The 22,171-nt window shown below is 43.8% G+C and overlaps 1 protein-coding gene across 4 annotated transcripts in view; it reads right to left on the bottom strand.

The window, feature by feature from the left end:
- The window catches only part of srgap2 (SLIT-ROBO Rho GTPase activating protein 2), a 51,760-nt gene that overhangs the window by 21,525 nt on the left and 8,064 nt on the right, over window positions 1-22,171 (bottom strand). For 3 of the 4 annotated variants that reach the window (XM_062443408.1, XM_062443424.1, XM_062443432.1), the window contains one exon: window positions 1,050-1,242. In XM_062443408.1, the coding sequence (XP_062299392.1) occupies window positions 1,050-1,242 (193 nt within the window). Of the gene's footprint in view, window positions 1-1,049; window positions 1,243-2,125; window positions 2,286-22,171 lie in introns of those variants that run through there. The other variant, XM_062443416.1, reaches the window with a different exon arrangement.

Raw genomic sequence — 22,171 nt, 5'->3', positions numbered from 1 at the left:
AGACACCCAGCTTGAAGTGACTGGAGCATCCTCGGTGATGGCAGGTCTTACAATTTTTTAAGTCTCAGGTTGGAAGACAGAGGAGCGAGGGGGCATTATTTGCTAAATAAAAAAAACACCCTCTGCCTCCATTGAATTTGTGAGTGTGTGGTTTATGATTAGCTGGCAGTTCAGTGAATCTTTCTTCCCCGCAGGGAAACAGACCTCTCTCTCTCTCTCTCTCAACAAAAACTGCCAGATAAATAATACAAGAACACGCCATGCTGCTAAAGCTGATGAGCTTCACTGCGTATTTGGATGCACCGTATGTATCCCCAAGGAAGTGAGTGGGAGAGAGAGAGAGAGAGGGAGAGGCAGACAGACAGAACAGGAAGAGAGCAAGATCGGCCATCGTTGGTGAGAGAGAGAATCCCTGTTTGGGCAAGGTTATACACAGCAAGACACTGCGAAATAGTTAGAGCACAAAATCCCCACCTGGCTATTGAAATTTACACACACACACACACACACACACACACACACACACACACACACACACACACACACACACACACACACACACACACACACACACACACACACACACACACACACACACACACACACACACACACACACACACACACACACACACACACACACACACACACACACAGTCTCATATGACCTCAAGGACAACAGTAATGAGCATCTTAATGAAATGTACAAAGTATATAATCATATTGAGCTGTTTCGTAACATCAAATTGGGAAGCAGTAAATGAGATGAGAAGTCATTGAGATACACTTAAATGTAGGTCAGTACTTTACAGATTGGAACACACAAACATGACCTCCCTCACTACCACTTTCAGCCATTCTTGTGTTTCCTTTTCTTTGCCTGCCTCTACTTCTCTTTTCTTAGGAAGGAAGTTACCAATCTCCAAAAGAAAGTGTATTTTTATATTTCCATATGACTGGGGGGGGGGGGGGGGGGGGGGGGGGGGGGGGGGGTTATATTTGTGGTCTTTGTCTTACAGTATAGTGTGGTAGTGAGTGTTTATGTCATACTTGAGTAGATGGTCCTTGGTGCTGCGTGTCTTGGTAAGGAACCTCTCGGCCAGCTTCTCCAGGTTGCGGCTGTAGTCCATCTCAATCTCTGCCTTCTTTCTGAAGAAGTCCTGCAGGTCCTGAAGCAGCTGCACCCTCAGTTCACACTGCTGGTCCAGACACTTGAGCTGCTCCACCAGTTGGGCGCGGATCTCTGCCGGGGTAGAAGGAAGAGGGACAGACAAATAGACATGAGTTGAACTTCATAATAGCAACCATAAGCCAGGTGTAATCGACACAGTGAAGCCACAGAGCATTTCCCCACACTAAAATCAAAGGCCTCTTTCCTCTAAAAAAGATGTTAACTACATCCATACAACTACTACTACATTACAGTTGAGGATGCAGTGCTATCATGCCACAACAATGTGTAAGATATTAACATCTTAAGCCCTTTCCTCTTTACAGCTGATGTGGACAGAGCCAAGCTCCAGTGAAAACACCTGGCAGAGCTCTGACACATCAGCCTGGAGTCCTGGCTGGAATTCATTTCCCTCCCAACATGTGTGTACATCACCACATTTCTATGCATGTGTGCATGTATTTGTGCGATACTATATCCTCTTCTACACACAGATCTCCAGAGGCAGTCATTTATCCCAGCTTATCACTTTTCATTTGCCTCCTTCCCTTCTCCCTCCTCCATTGCTGCTCTCCAGTCTGGCCTCAAATTAATAGAGTGCACTCAGAGTGCAGACACACTCACCAACCATATTCAATCACTGGCTACAAAAAAGTCCTTTGGAGAGTCCTGCCCACTGCAGTTACAGATGAGAACACACAAAGAGTCCACATGCACACATTCACATGTATACACCCAAGGACACACACACACATAACGATTATAAACTGGATCAGTGCTGACAGCTGACCGATTAATGCTATGCTCTCGTAACTGCCCCGCCAATGCTAAGTACACCGCACACACATCCTATCAAGAGTTAACAACACAAACACAAATACACAGTTCCCTGATCTCTAACTTGTGCAGCTGCATCATGACTCTACTTTCAGCTTGTGTACCACAGCAGCCTTACCTTTACAATTCTGGCTGTAGAAGAAGCGGATGGTTTTTGCCTCCATCCCGGCTTCAGTGCAGTATAGACTCCCTTCACACACATACACTTATTAAAACACACACACAGGCTGGTCGAGAGGCAGTTGTCTGTCGAGCTGACAGCGACTGTTGATGCTGCCTTTGTGTTTTACAGCTGAGGGTGCAGTTTCTCATTACCACAAAGAGAAGTGGGATATCTAAATGTGTCTGTGACCACCCCGCTCCTCCCCCTTGTCTCCCACTTCTCTCTCCCTCTGTCATAAACGCAGACCTAAACATTGTGCCACTAGCCAGCGCCAGTGTCCCTCTCACAGTCATTCTAGGACGAGTCTTGTGGCATTACGACACTATGGCACAAACACACACATACACAAAAAATAAATACATACACACAGTCTGTGTCTGAGCTAATGACCTGTTGCGGATATGCTTTGACAACATGTGTTATTGTCTTGTGGTCTGTGTGTGTGAGTGTACATGTTTGTAAGTAATTTGCTCATTGCACAGCGCTGTCAATAATGGGGAGTGAGTCAGTGTCCTGACTCTCAAGGCTGCGACACTAAAACCCTTGAGATGGCAGCCATGTAATTAGCCAACCCAATACAACAGCACACACCACATGCACAAACAACTCCACTGAAAACAAGCGCTCCCAAGAAGGTGACAGAAAGCATACAGTGATCGGTGCGGAAATGGCTTGAGGGGTGGAGGATAAACAGAGCAGACAAGGTGACAGCAGTCCCATGTGACCTCAATGTTTAGAAAGCAGGTTTAATGGGGGTAAAATGAATCTAATAGCGAGGCTGTGCCCTGAAACCCCTTTCAGGCCTCTAACAGTCACATTAGGATGAAGAGTGATTCTGGCAGCACGCTCCATTTACAAAATATATGGCTGTGTGACTCAACCGAAGCTAACCTTGAGCTCTCCACACCATACCCTGTTGATGCTGGCTGCTAAAGTGGATCTCCTTCGAGGGATTTCTTTTCATTACTATCGCCAACAGGAGTTAGCTGAGTGTTAGCTGAGAGCTTGGTACAGCAAAGAGGAGAGATGCTGTCAGAAAAGATCGATGCAGGTCTTCATCTCGGATTCGTCCCTCTGTAATGGTCATCATCCAGTGAGCCAGTGAGAAGTGGGATGTGAACTGGAATGTGACGCCTCCACCTCCCCCTCCAGACAGCCCAGTCACATTTTCCAGGCAGATGAGAGCAGGTCTTGTAATCGGGCTCTGGGATTCTACTTTACTGATGCTCTACTCTCTCTTTTCCCTTCCTCCTCCTCCTCCTCTGTCTGTAGTGCTGAGGGGCTGTCTGGCTCTGTCTGCACAGGCCTCACATTTTTCACCAGTCCCACTAACACCAAACATAAAACTATTGGCAATAGGAGATGGTTCCTTTGGAGCATGTCCCTGTATTTATCTACATATAGAGGGGATGCACGTGTTCACAGTACACTAAATTCACCATGGTCTCTTGTAACAACATCTGCCATCCTTCACATGGAAAGAAACTGATCAGGCTGACAAATCCAGCTTTAAAGTAAAAACCTATGTACCTACAGGCTTTATTTAGTGTAAAGTTACTTCCCTGGTGTAGCGCTACATATAGTTTATCTAGATATATACATATGCACATACAGTATGTGTCATTAAACTGTATTTCTGGCTATAATTCAATACCCAGGCTGACCGTCCCATATGTTGTATGGATGACTGTTAATTCTAATGTTCTTTACTTTTTCCAAGACCTTTGTTTTTATTGCAGCTGTATCCATTCATTTACAAATGAGCATGAAATGACAGGGATCTGAGGAGTTCGATGTTTTTTGCCCCCTCAAACCATTTCACCCAAAATTGCTCCTCCCAATCATCCATTATTCATTAGTTTACTTATTCTGACCCAGAGAAAAGAAGACAAAAATAGAGAGCTGATGGATTGAAACAGCATAACCACGCTAGACATTTCCATCGCGGTCACTGCCTGCTGAGGTAGAAGGCAGCTGCGTCAAATCAAACCAGTCAGACAAGTCATTGCATTCAAGCCGGTGGATGGATAATCACAAGGAATTGTAACTGGAAAAGGAAATAATTACACTGCCAAAAGGCAATACAACCAGTCACATAATACTTGAGTCACATACAAAACTTATGTTCAACCTTTTGTAGGTGAAGTTTTTGCAGGAAACACAGCACCGGCTTTAGGCTGTTTTGTTGGTAGCTGACAGAAGTGATGGTTGTCCTGGATGCTCTTCTAAACTGGCCTAGATACAGGAGCCACACATACTGCTGCAATCACTCATTATACCTGAAAACACCCTGGGCTATGGGCACAACACACGCACACACTCTTACAGCAATGTGACACAGAGAGCCCAAGCTGTCATTCTGAGCTGTTTTGATGGCAGCTATCCAGCCCGGTCCTGGAAGCCCCACCCCAGATCTGTCCCCTTCTATAGCTGGACTTGATGGTGGAGACACACACACACACACACACACACACACGTATATGCATGCACACGCATGGCAACTGTTTACAAGTAGACGTGATGAGTGTTTGCGGCTTGATGACTGTTTGAGGCTCGATTTGGCTGAATGTCATGGGTGAAGGAGAGCACATACTACAGAGGAACAACAAACCTAAAGACTTTAGATGACGAGGCTGTTTATTTACAGGACAATTCCAGTTTATTGCAACATGGGTCTTGCGTTCACAGTTCATTCCTGTCTGTAATAATAAGCCTTTAAAACAGCTTTTTCTTTACCTCTTAGTTGAATGGTGTAACTGTCTGGGTAAACTTGGTTGTGTCAACTCATGTTTTCTGTACATTGTTATCTCAATTGACTGACATGATGGCTATAGCTACAAATTAACACCCAATATGTAAAAAAAAAAAAAAAAAAAAAATGAAACAGGATTATCCTTTAAAACCAAGCCTCTCTGCCAGCGCTGTGGTGAGTGCCCGCAACCTGTGCCAGGTAATCAGTGAAAGCAGCAGGAAAACAAGAACACACACACACTCACCAGTCAACTAATCCTGTGAAATCCAAGACATCCAACCAGGAGATCTAGCTAGTGGTGAGGTGGAATATTACCCATTCTTCTTGCTCCGTTTGTTTGTGTGTGTGTGTGTGTGTGTGTGTGTGTGTGTGTGTGTCTGAGCACGCGCACATGAAGTGTTTATGTAGTAAGGCCTGGTCTTTGTTGCTCGAGGGACTGATACTGCAGTACAGAGCGGCAGAGACGAGGGAGGGGAGCAGAAGAGGGTGGTAATGGTTTTGAGTTGTACCACTGTGAGCTCATACTATTGTCCTCAGAAGAATGAAAGAAGCAAAAAAGAAAAAGGAGAAAGAACAGAGAGCAGCGTAAAGAGTGAGTAAAGGGGGTTGGGGGGGGCACTGCGTCACTCTGAATAATATGCCCATTCATCCCAGTACACACAGGAAGAGAGGACAGAGAGACAGGAAGTCAGTCGGACCAGTTCATTGCCAGCAGGGAGCACACGGGAGGGGAAGGTCATACTAAAACAACTACAGGAAGCATGTGTGTGTGTAAAGACGGAGTGCTGCAGGATGGGGGGGTGGGGTGGGGGTTTGGCCTCTGAGTGTGTGTGTCTATGTGTCTGTATCTCCAAATGAAAGGGCCTGAAGAAAAACAGGCAGCTGCGGAGTTCACCTATATAACCCTCCAAACCTGAAACCAGGCAGGAAAAGAGAGAGAGAAACTGGGCCAGGGGTTTGCAGGTTGAAGAGGGAGAGTGTGTTTGTGTGTGTGTGTGTGTGGGGATGGATGGTGGGGTGGTGGGGCTAAGAGACGTGATTTTCAGGCAGTTGAATGGGTCGGTAGTCTGAAGCCTCAGGTTGCAGGTAGTATTTCCTAATAAGATTCTTCAGCCGGGTGGAATCTATTAGTTCCAGACATGCCTGCCTAAAACTGCTTCAACATGTACACACTTACACACACACACATACATACACACGTATGAGCGAGAGAGGAGGGGAGTAAAGGAAGAGATAGAATTACAGTACAGTAAGTGTTGGAGGGAAAACTATTGCTGGAATGGAAAGATTCCAGCCAATGTCTTTTCCTTGGGTCTGGACCTTTCCTCTGAAAACAAACACACACACGGACACACACTAAAACTTATATAGGCATTTCCTCTCTCACCCAGAGACTGAAACCTTTAGGAAAAGCAGTGTTGTCTTGAGTCGGCAAGTTAACAGCCTTAGTGACTTTTAGACATGGAAAACCCGGCTAAAGCCAAACCACGGCAGACCTGCTCTATGTAGCAGAGGAGAGGAGAGCAAAAAGTGGAGCAGAGAGCAGAGGTTTTTTTTTTAGAGAAATAAGGACTCTTCTGCTATGGCTGAGCATAAATATGTAAAGGAGGACGTAAAGTTATTTTAGAGTCTTTCTGGTACTTTAAAAGTTTCACTTTTGACCCAACGCAATAATGGAGAACAGAGTACTGCGGGATGCTTTCAGTCAGGCAAGGAAGCAAACCTCTGAATTTTCAGCTTCCACTTGTGTGTCTCTCTCTCTCTCACACACACACACACACACACACAAACAAACACTCCACATGCAGTAATTAAACCAACGATGTCAAAGGAAATGCAAAATGGTTTGTGAAAACAGACATAAAAGATCACAATATGAGCTTCAGGAAATGAGATTAGACATCAGTTGAGAGATGTTTCTAACCCTTACCCTAACTATTTCAAAAGACAGAATTGTGGCCTACTAATAAACTTTGTCCCCCTCCCCCCAAAGTATAGACTATATGTAGAAATCACTATTTATTGTCAATGTTGCACCCTTTGTGATAGCTATGAAGACAGAGTAAGGATGCTGGGTGAGAGGAGAGAGTAAAGAAGTTGATTGAGAGGGGGGGGGGTTATTGTGGGGGTGGTGTACTCAGTGGGGGTACATTCCTCCCCACTACTCTGCACCTCTCTGTCCAGATCAGGAAGTCATTAACCCTTAACTAGCTAGAGAGGTGCTTTATCTGCAGCTGAAGGAGCACAGCAACAGGAAAGGGACAGAAAGATATGAAGGCATGTGGCCTGTGTGTGTGTGTGTGTGTGTGTGTGTGTGTGTGTGTGTGTGTGTGTGTGTGTGTGTGTGTGTGTGTGTGTGTGTGTGTGTGTGTGTGTGTGTGTGTATGTTTGTGTTGATGCATCTGTGGCTCACAGTCGGACCCATGTGAGCTCTCGTTATGGTTCCTTGCACTAGATGAGCTGGGAGCACAGGTCAGGGGTCAGGAGTTGAAAAGCTACTGGAGGAGGTCAATCTCCCATGTCAACCAACTGGTGGAACACACCCACAACAATAGAAGCAGAGGTAGTTTTAACTATTCCCGCAGCTTGAGTATACTCTTCTAACAAATCATCATCTCTTCTGGTATAAATATGATCACTCTTTCCAGGAGTGTAATGTAAGTCTCTATTGTAAAACACTTACTGCCTCCTGACACCAGCAGCCCTCTCCAGCCATCAAAATGCCAAATGAAATTGTAACAACTTTAACAGACGCTTTTATCCAAAGCGACGTACACATGAGAGTGAATACAACACACAATACATCTCATGCTCTGATTCCTCTCTTATGGTGGCAGAGGGGTTGCCGGGTTGGGGGTGGGGTCGGGCACCCTATGCATAATTAAAAAGGCTGCTTATCAAAAGTTAACTAGCTCCTTGCCCATTTACAGCTTTTGCCTGCTCCACTAACCCAGTCTAGGAAAGGCTCTGAGAGGGTGTGAGAGAGTGTGAGAGTGTGAGTGTGTGTGTGTGTGCTAAATGCCAGAAAATACAGATATAAATATACAATACAAAACTGAGAAACATAGCAAAATCTCACATATGAGAAGCTGGAACCAAATAATGTAACACACTTTTCCTTCATTAAATGACCTAAAAGACTAATCAATAATCAAAATTGTTATTCAGTGTATTAACTAATCAATTAGTCTACTAATGTCTCTGCACAAATTGAGATCATACGTTATTTTACTATTCATCTGCATGATTTGAAACAGCCCCTCCCAATTTGCAGGCTTCTATGCTAACGTGTGTGTAGCCCATCCTCAAGGGTACCATCCACTTGGTGTCACCTCTATTTCCTTTCTCTGCCGGACACAGCCATCTGGGCTTCAGTCCGTTCCAACACACGCACGCACGCACGCACGCACGCACGCACGCACGCGCGCACGCGCGCGCACACGCACACACGCACACACGCACACACGCACACACGCACACACGCACACACGCACACACGCACACACGCACACACGCACACACGCACACACGCACACACACACACACACACACACACACAGTTTGCAGTGCGGATGCAAACCACGACCATGTAGTGATCTACACCATCTGTCTGAGAAGGTAACAGACAGAAATGTGCACAGATATTATACCATCCTGGACCAGCAGGAGAGACAATATTAAGCCGAGCTGTCCTACTGTGTGTGTATGCACTCTTTCCAGTGTTTCCAAATGGCCAGTGCATAACACCCCCCTTAATCAGCTTAGCAAGCAGTCGGGGGATTTGACTAATCCACAACACAAGCATGGGAAGGAGCCCACTGAGCGTGTGTCTGTCTGTCTGTCTGACAGACAGTGTGTATAATAAATTAAGCCAACCTCAACAGTGTTGGACAGCGCTCCCTCTAAGCATCAAGCATTACGAGCATCATCCAAGACATGGGACTACTTTTAAATAGCGATGGATGGACGTGGACCTCTTTCATGTGCAGACAAATCATCTGGTGGTGTCATTCACATCTTTACTAACACCTGTCATAATTGTAGCGAATGAAATATGGTGTGTAACCCCCAACATCTAGATCAACCAGTCCCTCAGTTATTCCCTCTATTTTTGTTCTCATCTTTCTGTTTTTCCTCTGTCAGAATTGGTTTGGTCAGCACCTATGATTCATGGGGACCTTGAGGGCTGTGTGTGCATGCATTTAAAGCCCCCTCCCCAAGGGAAGCATCAGCAATCGGAAGCCTAACAAAGTGTGTAATAGCCTCCCTCTATCATCTAATGTTATTGCAGGACAGCTTCAGTCACACAGAAAACTATACACACACAGATACACACACACACACATCACCCCCAGTGGGAGAAAGATGCATGTGTACGTGACAACTGAGTTGCTATGTGTGTCCCTACGCAGCAAAGTCTTATCACTGCATTCCAAGAGACATCAGTGGCATGTCGAAAATGGCCGGGGGAAAACGGTAGAGATGGAGATAGAGGGTATAGTGAGAGTTGAGGTGGGTGTGGGGGGGTGGGCAGCAGCAGCGCAAGTTAAAGGCTGTATCTGCTGATGGCTGGCGATCCTTATCTGAGTGCCAGTGGAAGGCAGCGAGTCTGGGGGAAAAGAGCAGGGGAATATCCTCCATCAGACAAAGGATGAGACCCAGAACAGCAGTCGATAACATGAGATACTATCACCGCATCCACCTCGAGGTCATGTTGTCGCTGTCATCAGCTGCAACCTTCATCCCAGACATAAGAGGAGAGGACTGAGGAGACTTTTATGGGGCATCTGCACAAGATATAGTGACGCAGTGAAAGGAGTGCCAAGCACATGCAGATGTATCTGACTTTAATATAGTCAGTGTGTGTGCAAAAGTGTGATCTGTGTGTTCTGTATCCTGTAATGACAAACTGTATTTCCTATGATCACGCAGGAACTCATTTAACAACATCTGCTGCCATCACTCTGTTCTTGTTGAAAATTAAAAGAGAAACCTGACAAAAAAATTTGATAAGTGATTATTTGGTTATGTCATTTATTAAGCAAAATTCACCGTTTGCATCTTTTCTGTGTTTCACATCACTGTACATTCAAAATTTTTAGGACTGCTGGTGACACACACAAAAAAAAAACACACCTAGAATACTGACCTGTAAAAAAATAAAGTACAAGTTGTACAGGGACTAAGGTTATGCTGGAGACAAAAGCTGTAGGAAATAGTAACAGTCTACAGATACAGTATATGGCTCTCATTCCTTCGTCACTGAGAGTAGAAAGAGCTGAATCAGGATCAGTCAATGCAGCAACTGCAATGCCCCCGCCCACTCCTAACTGCTGCTCCAGAGGTATAACTCATTCTCACGCCTGCTAATATGTGCATGTGTGCACACATGTTTGCACACCATGGAGAAATGGCCTTGCTGTGTAATGACTCCTGCACAGGCACAGCTCGGAGAGCCTGGGTTGCCAGCAGTGACAGGCTGGCCAATGACATATGGCCACCATTTCAACCAGGCGACAGTCTCTCACAACAACCCTCAGAGATATACCAATCCTGGGTACATGAGCTAAGATGACCATACAAGATCACAGGCGCACCCTACCTACCCCCCACCACACAGAGAATTTAGTATTGCGATTCACTGCAGAGCTTCTGGCCGTAAGTATGTTTTCAGTGCTACTATGCAGTTTACTCATTTACCTTCTCCACAGTGAAGATCACATTAAGCCTGCCAGTTAAATTCTTCCTCACTTGCAATCCCACCCGTTCACATACCCATCCAGGCATCTGTCTGAGTGCTGCAGAGTAATGGGGGGGTTGAAAAAGAGAAAGAAAGTGGGCCAAGCTGCATGAAGTGGCTCCCAGGGAGGAGGACAAGGCAACACTCCAGCACAACAAACCCCTGCAACAGAAACTGCACGGCTGCCCCACTTTCTCTCTCTCTCTCCCTCTCTCTATCTCTATCTCTGCAGCACTGTTAGGTCTCAACTCTTGCCCTGTTTTTACATTTTGTTCCTTTTTGACTTCTACAAAACAACCACACTCTCTTGAGGTGAACCAACAAAAAGAGCAAGAAAAGATTATGGTTTTCTTGCTGTTGCTTTGTCTTCTCTCTGATGGAACCTTTCACACCAAGCAAAAAGTCATTAGCTGGCTGATTTAGAGCATGACGTGTTATGATCTCTGAAACTTCTGTCACTGACCAGAAGGCCTGACTATAATATCCCTTTCATGCTACCAGAAGTCCTGGATTAAACTTTCCTAAAAAATTTTAACCAGCTCACTCACACTTTCATTTCCAAATTGGACTATTACATGAATTTAATTTATTTGCGCATAGTTCATCACATTTACAAACACTAAGAGATAATAAATAAAAAGGTACAATTAATTTTAGATGATATTATTGTTGTCATGTGAGGGCATAATGAGATGCAGGCAGCATCAAGTGGGTTTCATTATCCAATCAGCAATAAAGGCTTACAAGAGAAACTTTTTACGAACAGCAGAATACACTTATACTGCTTTAGTTTATGGTTAATTTAATACTGTAGCTACTGTTTAAGTTGCTTTTTCTTATTCACCTTGAAATACCAACACTGCGTCCCATTTTTACTACTGAAAGGGGTCTGAAGCTGTGATGATCACATTTAACTGGATATAATGTGATTTAAGTAATCTTCAGACACAAGTTATTACTAGAGGAAGTGTAATAGGTGTAGCTGTATATAACAGTAACTAATATACAGTAGTTACACTCTGTCTTATCTGCCTGCATCTTGTGACCCAGGGATATTATCAGTCAGCGGGTTTGATGAAATGGAGTCCATGAGATAAACATGTATGTTTGGTGTAAAAGTAAGCATGAAAGAAAACTCAGGTCACTGTTCAATTCACCACACTTGTAGGTTAAAGCCAACTTTCTATTCTGACTTTTTTCATTCGAGCTTAGACCTTTAATGAATATGTTGGTCTTCAAGTCATAGTAGCCAAAGAAAGAAAATGAGCTTATAAAAATTGCATAAGACAGCTCATTTAATAACAGTAAAACAGATTACACTCAGTGTGTGTATGCTAGTTGGACCAACTTACTTCAAACTCATTATTATTTACATTAACATTGTTTTCTGAAATCAAATTATACATTACTGCATAATATATATTATATATACCAAAGTGAATAAAATGACCAAAAACTGTTGTTTTAAATTGGGTTAAACAGCAGGCTGAGTGAAGCAGGGCTAAGAATTAGTACACCACAGTGTTTTCTAATTCCTCTAACAGGATGAGCTGCAGCACAGGCACACACTATTAAACTTCATGAGGTTGTATCTGAGATTACCTCTTTGCTGAGTAGCCTGACATCACTCAAATAAAAGAAAAGCTGGCCTGCAGGGTAAAACAAAAACGGGGTATTGTTACACTTTTTTGCACTTCTCTACAGCTCGGTATTGTGTGACAGCATGAAGCCAGTAAAATATCGTTAAAAAGTAAAAAAACCAGACATGAGGATTGGCTTGTGTTTTTGCTTTCTGATAGCAACTTTCAGCTGCTTTAATATGAGCATTTCTTTGCACACATGTGTGAATTAGGAGGTAAGAAACTGATACAGAGTGTTACCTAAACCCATCAGCCAGAGCCTTCTGTAAAGCAGGTGTGTAATTTAATGTATACTCACTTAGTGGGTTTCACTTAGTGGGATATATTAGACTAAATTAATCTCTCTGCAGCAGGGCGAAACGGGGTCAGTTAGAGCTCACTGCCCAAATAACTCTGTCCTTGTATAGTTTAGTGTTACAGGTTGCATGTTTTCCGCAATGCAGAACACTCAAGTAAGCCTTGAGCAAATCCTTCCAGGACTTGGAAAGTTAAAACTAGAATAACACTCTCGTCAGAGATGGGAATTGGTCAAAATAAACGAATTCTCCCAGAGCTCTCAGAGGATGTGTTTGTGAAGCATTGCAGGGTGAGGAACGCTCACCTGAGGTCAGCCTGAGGACACCCTGGCACACAATAAACACAGCCTTTGTGCTGGTCAAACACACAAACACATACACACCATTGTTTTGCTTTCTCACACATAACAACCTACTTAGCAAGCGTTACATACCACCCACATGATTGTCCCTAAAGCTCAAATATCACCATCTCATGGGTCATAACAGGCATCTTCACAGTCTGATGATTGCCACACTCAGCTAAAGATGAACTATAGATGATGCTCCTGGCTGCAGCCTGATATTAAGACAGACTCTACTAACATGCCAAATGAGTGCTAGATTAACCGGTAGCACCGGTCATGTTTCACACTCAATGAGGCCACTATGTTGGCGCTATGGGGCCCTGCCGCAGACGGCTCCATCAAAGAAATGCAAGGTCATCAAATGTTGATGATGCTGGCTCAACTTTTGTCGCAGCCTAGTACGTCATTCAGTAATGCACCATGCTGGCAAGTTAAAATACACTGTAGTATTGTGCCAATTCTTCCATTTACCTCATCCGCAAAGTGACAGAAGAAAATTAATGCTGCTGTGATACATTTATAGCATTTAAAAATCTAGTAAAGCCTGCTTGGCAAGTCTGGCTTTTAATAAGCCTTAAAACTCTGGTGCATTATTAGAACAGGATTTCCTGGTTCATATTTCACCTTCTCACCTGTACCTGCAACAACATGCTCACGCCCAAGCAGACCCCTGTGTTTATTTGAAGCACAGTCTCAATGATTAAGCAGACACAGTTAATTCAGATGGCCTGTCAAGCAAGCAAGCATTTGTTGAAATGCACATGACCAAGATGATGAATAGAGAGTAGCTGCTCTCTAACTAACCCTGAGCTTTGACTTCCCTGAGGAGGAGGGTCAAGGATGAGACAAACACCTACTTCAGGGAGCATCAGACTATCGGATTAAAAAGTCTGACGTCCTCCCTCCTGACAGCCCCATGGCAGGCCCTGTGGTTAAGTCCTACTGTTCAAATCTTCTACTATCAATATTTCTGCCCTTTGACACCATGGGAGCCTGGCGTCTGGTGAGTCTCGGACACATGATAGGAAACAAAGCTATCTGTAGTCAGTTAATGGACAGCCCCGATACCAAGAGAATAGGCTCCTCCAATGAGCGGAGAGTGGAACAGAGGGTCAATGACTCCTCACAGCGTGCGTGTCCTATTTTGTGTTTGTGAGTTTGTGTGTGTCAGAGAGTGGACGTGTCGGAATCAGTGCAAAACAATAGAGTGCTGCAGTGTGGGCGGCCACACCCTTTCCTCCCAGCTCCCCTCCACGGCCTCCTCTCCAGCCCCTCAAAACTGCCTCAAAGAGGTTTTAAAAGAAAGGGACAGCGGAGAGAGAAGAAAGGGAGTGGGCATACCAGGAGTGAAATCCCATATATATGAAAACAAAATCTGAAGTACAAGAGGAGAGAAAAAAGGAGGAAGAGAAAAGAAAAAATAGGCGCTAACGATTGCGAGAAAGAGTGAGAGGTTTGACAGGTTCTCAGCTCCAGTAATGGAAACATGACAGAGAGCGGAGAGAGACAAAGTGGGCAGGAATGAGTAGACTGGGGGAGGGGGTAAGAGAAACAAAATGGGGGCATAAAAAAAACGATTTAACGGGAGACAGATAAATACTGAGAAGAATCTAGCAGGAGAGGAAGGGAGAAAAGGCAGTGCTGTGTGTAGCACTGTGTTCTGCAATGTGTTGCTGAATTATTGATGCTGCCTCAGAATTGAAGAGCGAGAAAAAGGGAGCACTTTCACACGCAGTGTGTCTTGGATCATAAACATGCATTCACACATACACAGAACTGTCAGGCTGTGTGGAAAAATATATCTACATCGATCGTCTCTCTTGACAGCAGGTTTGAGAGTCGTCAGCACGTCCCCAGACAGTGTCTGTGGCTCGCAGGGAGCAGAAAAGGTCTAAGGTCATAGCAGACCAGAGGCAGACATGTGGCAGACACCTGTCCGAAACTTGCCTCAGCCGTCTCACGCACGCAGATGATCAGGAGACAGAAACGAGCTAAAGGAGACAAGCAAGGTGATCATTAGTGCCGTTTATTGTTTGACAATTTGAAAGACTACAAAGAGCTCTCTTCTTGCTTTCCTTTATCCCTTCCCTGCCTGTGTTTTTCTCTCTCCCCGGCTGGCTCTCTTTCTTATCCGCAGAGGAAGCCTGTTTGATCTAGGAGAGTCTTGCTGTTCTGACTCTCCAGCTCCCAGACATCAGCAATACAATCCTCTCTCACTCACTAAATAAGAGAGCTTCCTCTTTTTTTCTATGCTCCTTCACACACACACACACACAAAAATCACAGACTCTCCCTCTCTCCCTCCTCTCCCAGCAAGAAATCAGACACATTCTCCCTCTTGTACCAAAGACAACAAAATAATTCATGAATTCAAAATGGCCTCAGTGGCGTACAGTAGAAGCGGTGCTGAGGCCAGCTGTGCCGTGTGCGTATGGACCATGTAGAATGTAAGCTATGACAGCGATGTATTTCACTCAGAGGACAGTGGTTGTCATTGTCATCCGCAGCAGCAGTGGGACACAATGGAGAGGGATACAGCCAGGGACCTGACTCACACATACTGTAAGCCTTCCTGGCCATTACGGGGTAACAAAGACACTGAAAACAATGGGCATTAAGTGTCAGCGCGTTGTGCAGAGATACAATAGCTGCATTAAAGGGCTGCCGTGCAAAAAACATTACGGTAACTTTGTTTTTCTGTCTCTTTAATGGAATTCAGCGTGGTGTTTTTTTTGTTGTTGTTTTTTTCTTTGCCCATTAACTACAGCATTGACATGTTGGATGCTGAAATTCCAACCACACGATGGCTCCATAAAAAGAATGAATTTGGTTCTTGCATTTAAGTTATAATCCTGTACCAGGGGGAAACAGCTAGACTTGTTTATAAAACCCACCTACCAGCACTTCTAAAACTCACTGATTAACACATTATATCTCATTTGTTTAAATTTTAAACAAAAACTGAAGCGTAAAAACATTTTTAGTCTTCGTTATTACAACAATATAAAGCTCACTTGTTAGTTTTGCAGCACTGTAAACAGATTCACAAGTTGTTCTTCTCCATTGGATTTCTGGCAGCGTTTGCTGTAATGGTCGATAGTTGTTCCAAACTCTGTGACTTGTAAAATTAAAACGAACTTCCTGAAACCACCAGTAACCACATGTGTCACCCAATCAACCGGGACAGAAATCTTCATCTTCATTGCTGTTCAAGGAGTCCATCAACATCATGCATCTACGGCAGATTGTGACAATTCATCCAGTTTGATTTTGGCGTGGACAAACATGGAAGTTTACACTGACATTTTGCTGCTGATAGGACATTTTCAGAAGTTATGTTCAACTGATGGTAAAAATGAATATGTGAAAACAAAGACACCCACAGTAATTGACAAAAGCTGAGATCCAGCAGTGGGAATCCACCACTCCAGACTGGGAAAGTCTCTCCTCCACATTCCTCAGAGGGAATACCACCAGCGCATGACAAGAGCCCCACTCACAATCAGCCACTTAGCCTGTTGCCTCCCACTGCAACCTTTACACACAGGGAATGCTTGTGTGTAGGTGCATATGTGTCATAGACAGCAACCTTTAACACGCAACACTGCCCTCAGAGAGAAAGAAATCACAGAGAGAAAGGCAGTGGGAGGGGAAAGATTTGGGGGAGAAAAAAAGAGTGATGGGGGGCACCAGAACATGCTTGTGTCAAGCAACTATGCCATCAATGTGATGAGATGATTGATGCTGAAGTTCTTTGTGCTAAAGGGCATCCCCCTTTTCTTCTACATCACCCCAATACTTAGTACTCCTCTCTGCGTTTTTTCCTAGAAAACCACTTGGTCTAACTCAACCTACAGCTCAGCACAAGTCTACAGATGTCTACTTTCTAACAAAATGACAGAGTGTAGCACACTGTATTATCTATATGGAAAGCACTCTTCACCTCCACACCACCCCCTGTCCTGCATGGGCCACTACACAACAGGAATGAGTATGTGTGTGTGCATGTATAAGGGGAGGGATGTTCCCATTTCCACTCTGTTTGAAGCACATGGACTGAGTCGGAATGTGAAGGGGGAGGGAGGCTTCAGTGGGAGGGTGAGGGGAGAGGCAAAGGCCGTAATCTGAGAGGGGTATCCCACAGCACTGGCCAGCACATGGTCTATACTCTCTACTGTGGGCCTAGCCAGAGCACAGGAAGAGGGACAATGACAGAAAAGATTTCCCTTTCAATAACAGGCCTGAGTAGAGCAATACGATAGTCTCATAGGTGTCGCCATGTCATAATGTACCGACTGACAATGCTCCTTTAATGATTACAACATATGATGGTGTCCCCATGAAAAACATGTAATTGCAGAGCTTAACTAATTCTAAACCTCAACTCAGTACATTGTTATATTGTGTATATGTGAAAATATAAGTGTGGGTTGTACTTGCACACATTCCTTCATTTAGTTGTCATTCATAATGAAATACCGCTGAGTTGTAATTCATTAGGCGCCCTGTAAACTCTGCTTTGCTGTCTTACTGGATTAAAATACTTTTACCATGACTGTTTTGGCTCTAATAATGTCAGTTCTATTATGTGTACTCACACCACAAAACATCTAAATGCTCCTATATTGTGGGATTCTCGCTAACACCATCTGACTCTGATATTGACACACATAACTAACGTCATTGCAGCTTGTGAGCCGACCTCTCAGAATTTGAAATATTTCAATCTATGGAAATGTTGATTGTACACACTTCGTCTGATTTAGTGTCAAAACAATAACAAGGAAAGAAGGACTTAATTAAAATATGTTTTGTCAATACACGAAATACTTAATATGCTGTAAATGTTGAAATATCTTATTGCATTTAGCTCAGAGACAGTTTGAATTGTAAAAACACTACCCTGTATATACGGTGGTTCCAACACACGGATATCACAGCGCCAGGTATATGTACACTTAAGTGGCTTTTGATTCAATATTGAATGAACAGATCATTAACACAGTCAACAAAAACTGAAGTCTCATAAAGATATGATTTATGGCAGGGCTGTTTGCATTGACTAACATGAGACCGCACAGGTGAACTTGACAAAAAGTTTACTTAGTGTATGTGTATACCTTCAGTATCAGTTGACCAGTTTCACAGTTGTCACGTGGATGGTTGGATGAAATGTATCAGGCAGCATCATGGGCAAAAATGCAAACACTATCTGTTGTTGCTGTACATGACAGTATCAGAGACATACTATGCACAATGCACATATTCCACAGCCTCAGGACACGCTTAAAAATGCATGAGTGAGGAGCACATATCAGCATGTTCTTCACAAACACACACTGTTTCCCCCTGGCCACACTCAGTGAGAAGCAGAATAAGAGAAAGAGTAGGTTAACAGGCGCCTGCAAACCAGGGAGATAAATATCAGGCCTCAGGTATGTGCTGTTGCCTCTGAACTGCTCCAGCACAATGTCTGCTGCAGGTAAACCACATTTTTAGGCCGGGCTATTAATCACCAGACATGGCACCGGCACTGACACGTCAATCCAACACACAGAAATACATAACTGCATTCAAAAAGACAAGCAAACCAGCATGCTCATACAACCACACCCTCCAACATGTACAGATATGAGACTGAAGACGAGTGTGTACTTGAGCAACATCTTCTGAACTCTTGTTTAACCCACATTTGACCACATTCAGATGAAACTGCTGTCAATAGTCAAATTCTCAGAAACTCAAATAAAAGGTTCCTTACACGTCAATCATTAAGTACATTTAGATTATATAACTAACCAATAAGGTTACATTTCAGTTTCAGTTCTCTCCACAAACTCCTGCACTCTGTCTTTCTGTTTGTCAACTCCTTGCTTCTTTCATAGAAAACCATTGTTTAAATGTTCTGTATATAGATTTACTTATTTATCAAAGCCAGACAGTATCATATTCATGTTCAGTGGACAGGGAAACCGATAAGAGAGCCCTTGAACCTGTTTAGATCAGCCACGATAATGCAAGTTTAACCACCATCACTGTGTCAGGTATGATGACATTTAGCCTTTTTTCTTGTGTTTGTACTGCATGTATCTGCACATGTGCAGCCTTGTTTCATTGTTTGTACACAGCAGGGCCTCCCATTACAAGTTCTCCCACATGGATGAGTGAAAAGGAAGACGACAGGAGGAAGTTGGATCTCCACATTGACTTCCTGTTGCTGCATAACCAGCTAACAGTGACCTGAATATAACCTGCAGATAAGGTCAACGTGCTAGCAGTACACACACCCAAACATCACCCATGCAGCCCACAGGCTGTTTAGGTGATGAGTGTGTAGTTGTATTTAGAGGCTGTGCATGTGGTTTATGTGTGAAATTAAGTAGAGAAAAAAATGTATGAATCTTCCTGCTTTTTTTAGGATCTAAAATCAGAGGATGCTGAGAGTGTGTGCTGTTTTTATCATCCTATCTTACAAAAAAAGTGTGTGTGTGTGTGTGTGTGTGTGTGTGTGTGTGTGTGTGTGTGTGTGTGTGTGTGTGTGTGTGTGTGTGTGTGTGTGTGTGTGTGTGTGTGTGTGTGTGTGTGTGTGTGTGTGTGTGTGTGCGGTGACTGTGGTAAAGAAAACTAAAGTATTTTCACATTTAAAGTAAGGTTTAAAGTAAAGCTGGGACACAGCACTTTAAACAAGCCTTTCCTAGCTAGCATATGTGCGGCAACAAGCACAGGGAGAATATGGGAGAAAATCTCCACCAGAGCAGCTTTGATGCTGGGAACAACTAAAATAGAACTGGTGCATCCACATAGCAACCAGGGGGAAGAACACTGTGTCCTCACACACATTTATGCAGAAGAAAAGAGGAGAGAAAGCAAGAGCGGTGTGTGTGTGTGTGTGTACTGCAGATTCGGCTGAGAAGAGTTGATGAATGGCTTCATTAAAACAGCATTAGCAGAGGTGTGAACCCGAATGGTGAGTGCCAGCATGCAGTGATTGCACAGTTTCAACTCACACACACAGACATAAACTTGTCACAATACTGAAATTCACACATTGATGCAAGCACAACCCACCCATCCTCTTAGCAATTAGTTGCTACTCATTTACAGTGTTTGATATTTATGCGAGTTTACAACGTGACCTCACGCTTTCATAAATATCAAGCATTAAATGACATGACCCAAATTATTTTCAGGAAACAACAGTGACAGTTCAAAATTCCCTTTAATCAAACCGCTCTTCCCTTCATCTCAGCACACCAACCCCACATCCTGAGGGAGATGAGGAAACGGCAGTGACACCATGGAGAAAGAAAGTGATGAAAAAGGGAGGAATAAAGGAGGTGAAGGAGAGCAAATACTGAGAACAGGAATGCAAAGCACAAAGAAAGCCAAAAAGCCAAAAAAGAAAAACCTGAAAAGACTGAGGTCTTCAGGTTCAAAATTGAATGGAAGTGTGTGCTTGTGTGTATAGTGGTAACCTGATTAGCCAGACATGGGAGACAAATCTACATTATTCTCTCTCATTTTCCATCTGCTCCTCACAAACCCAGAAAAATGGGGGCAATTCAGTAACCCTAGCAACCAACTCTGCCTACGTGCTGAGGGAAGCTGCTGATGGAGGGGGAAGGAGAGAGAGAGAGACAGAGATAGGGAGTGAAAAAAGGCTAATACAAGTGCATACTGTACACACTGAATTGAGCAGATGGATTGCAAAGTATAGTAATAGCAGGGTTTCTTCCCTCCTTTATACTGCTCAAAAATTCTCTCTATTTAGGCCTCCTCTTGCATGTTTCCCAAATCCCAAATCCCTCCTCCTCTTTTCTCTTTTTCCTTTCCCCTTTCTGCCCCCCCCCCCCCTTTCCTTTCTTTTCCCTCCTTGGTCAGGCTACTTTGCTTTTTCTGCTCCTGCTCTCTGGCCACGTATGAAGGCTGTTCAAACACAACCTGTTTCCTCTGGTGTCCCCCGGGAGCACTGTCCAACCTTTCTACTGTTGTGTTTTCTCTCTCTTTCCCCTCGCTCTGCCTCTCTCCTATTTATTTACAGCTGGATGTCTGCTCTATTGATTGTTTTACAGAGGATATGAGTGGGATTTGTCGTTGCCCTACTTGGCTTTATATAGATCCCTCTGTTCTTAAGCATGTTCTCATCATCACACACAGACACACAAACATCCTCTCTCAGCTGGTTATGAGTCAGTGTCCGGTGTAGAAACTCCTGAATGCAAGCACAATATACGTTTCACACATGCCAAAATCATAGTCATGATTATCGGTTAAAACTGCTGTAGGAGGCAGTGTGTGTCATATTTCATCACAACGGACATCTTGAGAGAGAGGAATGAGAGAGAAAAAAAAGTGACAGAAAAGAGAAGGGGAGAAAGGAGTGAGAAAACCAGAGAGTTTGAGTTGAAGACCAGTGGTTCTTTTCACAATGGTCTGATTGTTCATTGGATGTAGGCTGAGAGAAAAAGAGAGATGAAAAAGAGGGAGAGGGAGAAGTGGATTGACAGAGTGTGTGTGTGTGTGTGTGTGTGTGTGTGTGTGTGTGGGGGGGGGGGGGGGGGGCAGAGCACGGTTCTGCTTTTTACATTCTTACACACTCTGACCGGTTGCTCTGCTGTTGCCGTGTGTGTGTGTGTGTGTGTGTGTCAGATAAAGAAAGTGAAATTTGAATGAGGCACCCGAACAGGGATCAAGACCTCTCTATTAACTGTAGACTCAGGTCACACACACACGTTAAAAAGGTGCAATGTGTAGAATTTAATAGCATCTAGCAGAAAGGATTTGGCAGAAATGAAATATAGTACTCATAAGTATGTTTTAATCAGTGTATAATTATCTAAAAATAAGAATTATAAGTGTTTTCGTTACTTTAGAATGAGCCCTTTATATCTACATAGTGAGCGGGTCTCCACAGAGCCTACGATATTGTACTGCCATGTTTCTACAGTAGCCCAGAACATACAAATCAAACACTGACTCTAGAGAGGGACTTTCATGTATTTCGCAAATTTCGCAACCACCATAGGCTCTCCTGCACCCCTGAAAGGGAAAGGTGAGGGAAGGGTTATTCAGATTCCTCTAAATCCTACACACTGGTCCTTTAAGTTAGGCAGTGTGAGGTGGGGGTTTGCAATATATATTGTCTGCGATGATATCTTTGTTGTTTTAACGATGTGTGAGCTGACATTATCGAGTATGTCCCTCACTTTGCAAAGAACAATCCAAA

The sequence above is a fragment of the Scomber scombrus genome, chromosome 3 (genome assembly GCF_963691925.1).
Source record: "Scomber scombrus chromosome 3, fScoSco1.1, whole genome shotgun sequence".
Taxonomy (NCBI): domain Eukaryota; kingdom Metazoa; phylum Chordata; class Actinopteri; order Scombriformes; family Scombridae; genus Scomber; species Scomber scombrus.
Note: the sequence above shows the minus strand (reverse complement) of the source record. Positions and strands in the feature narration are given on the sequence as shown.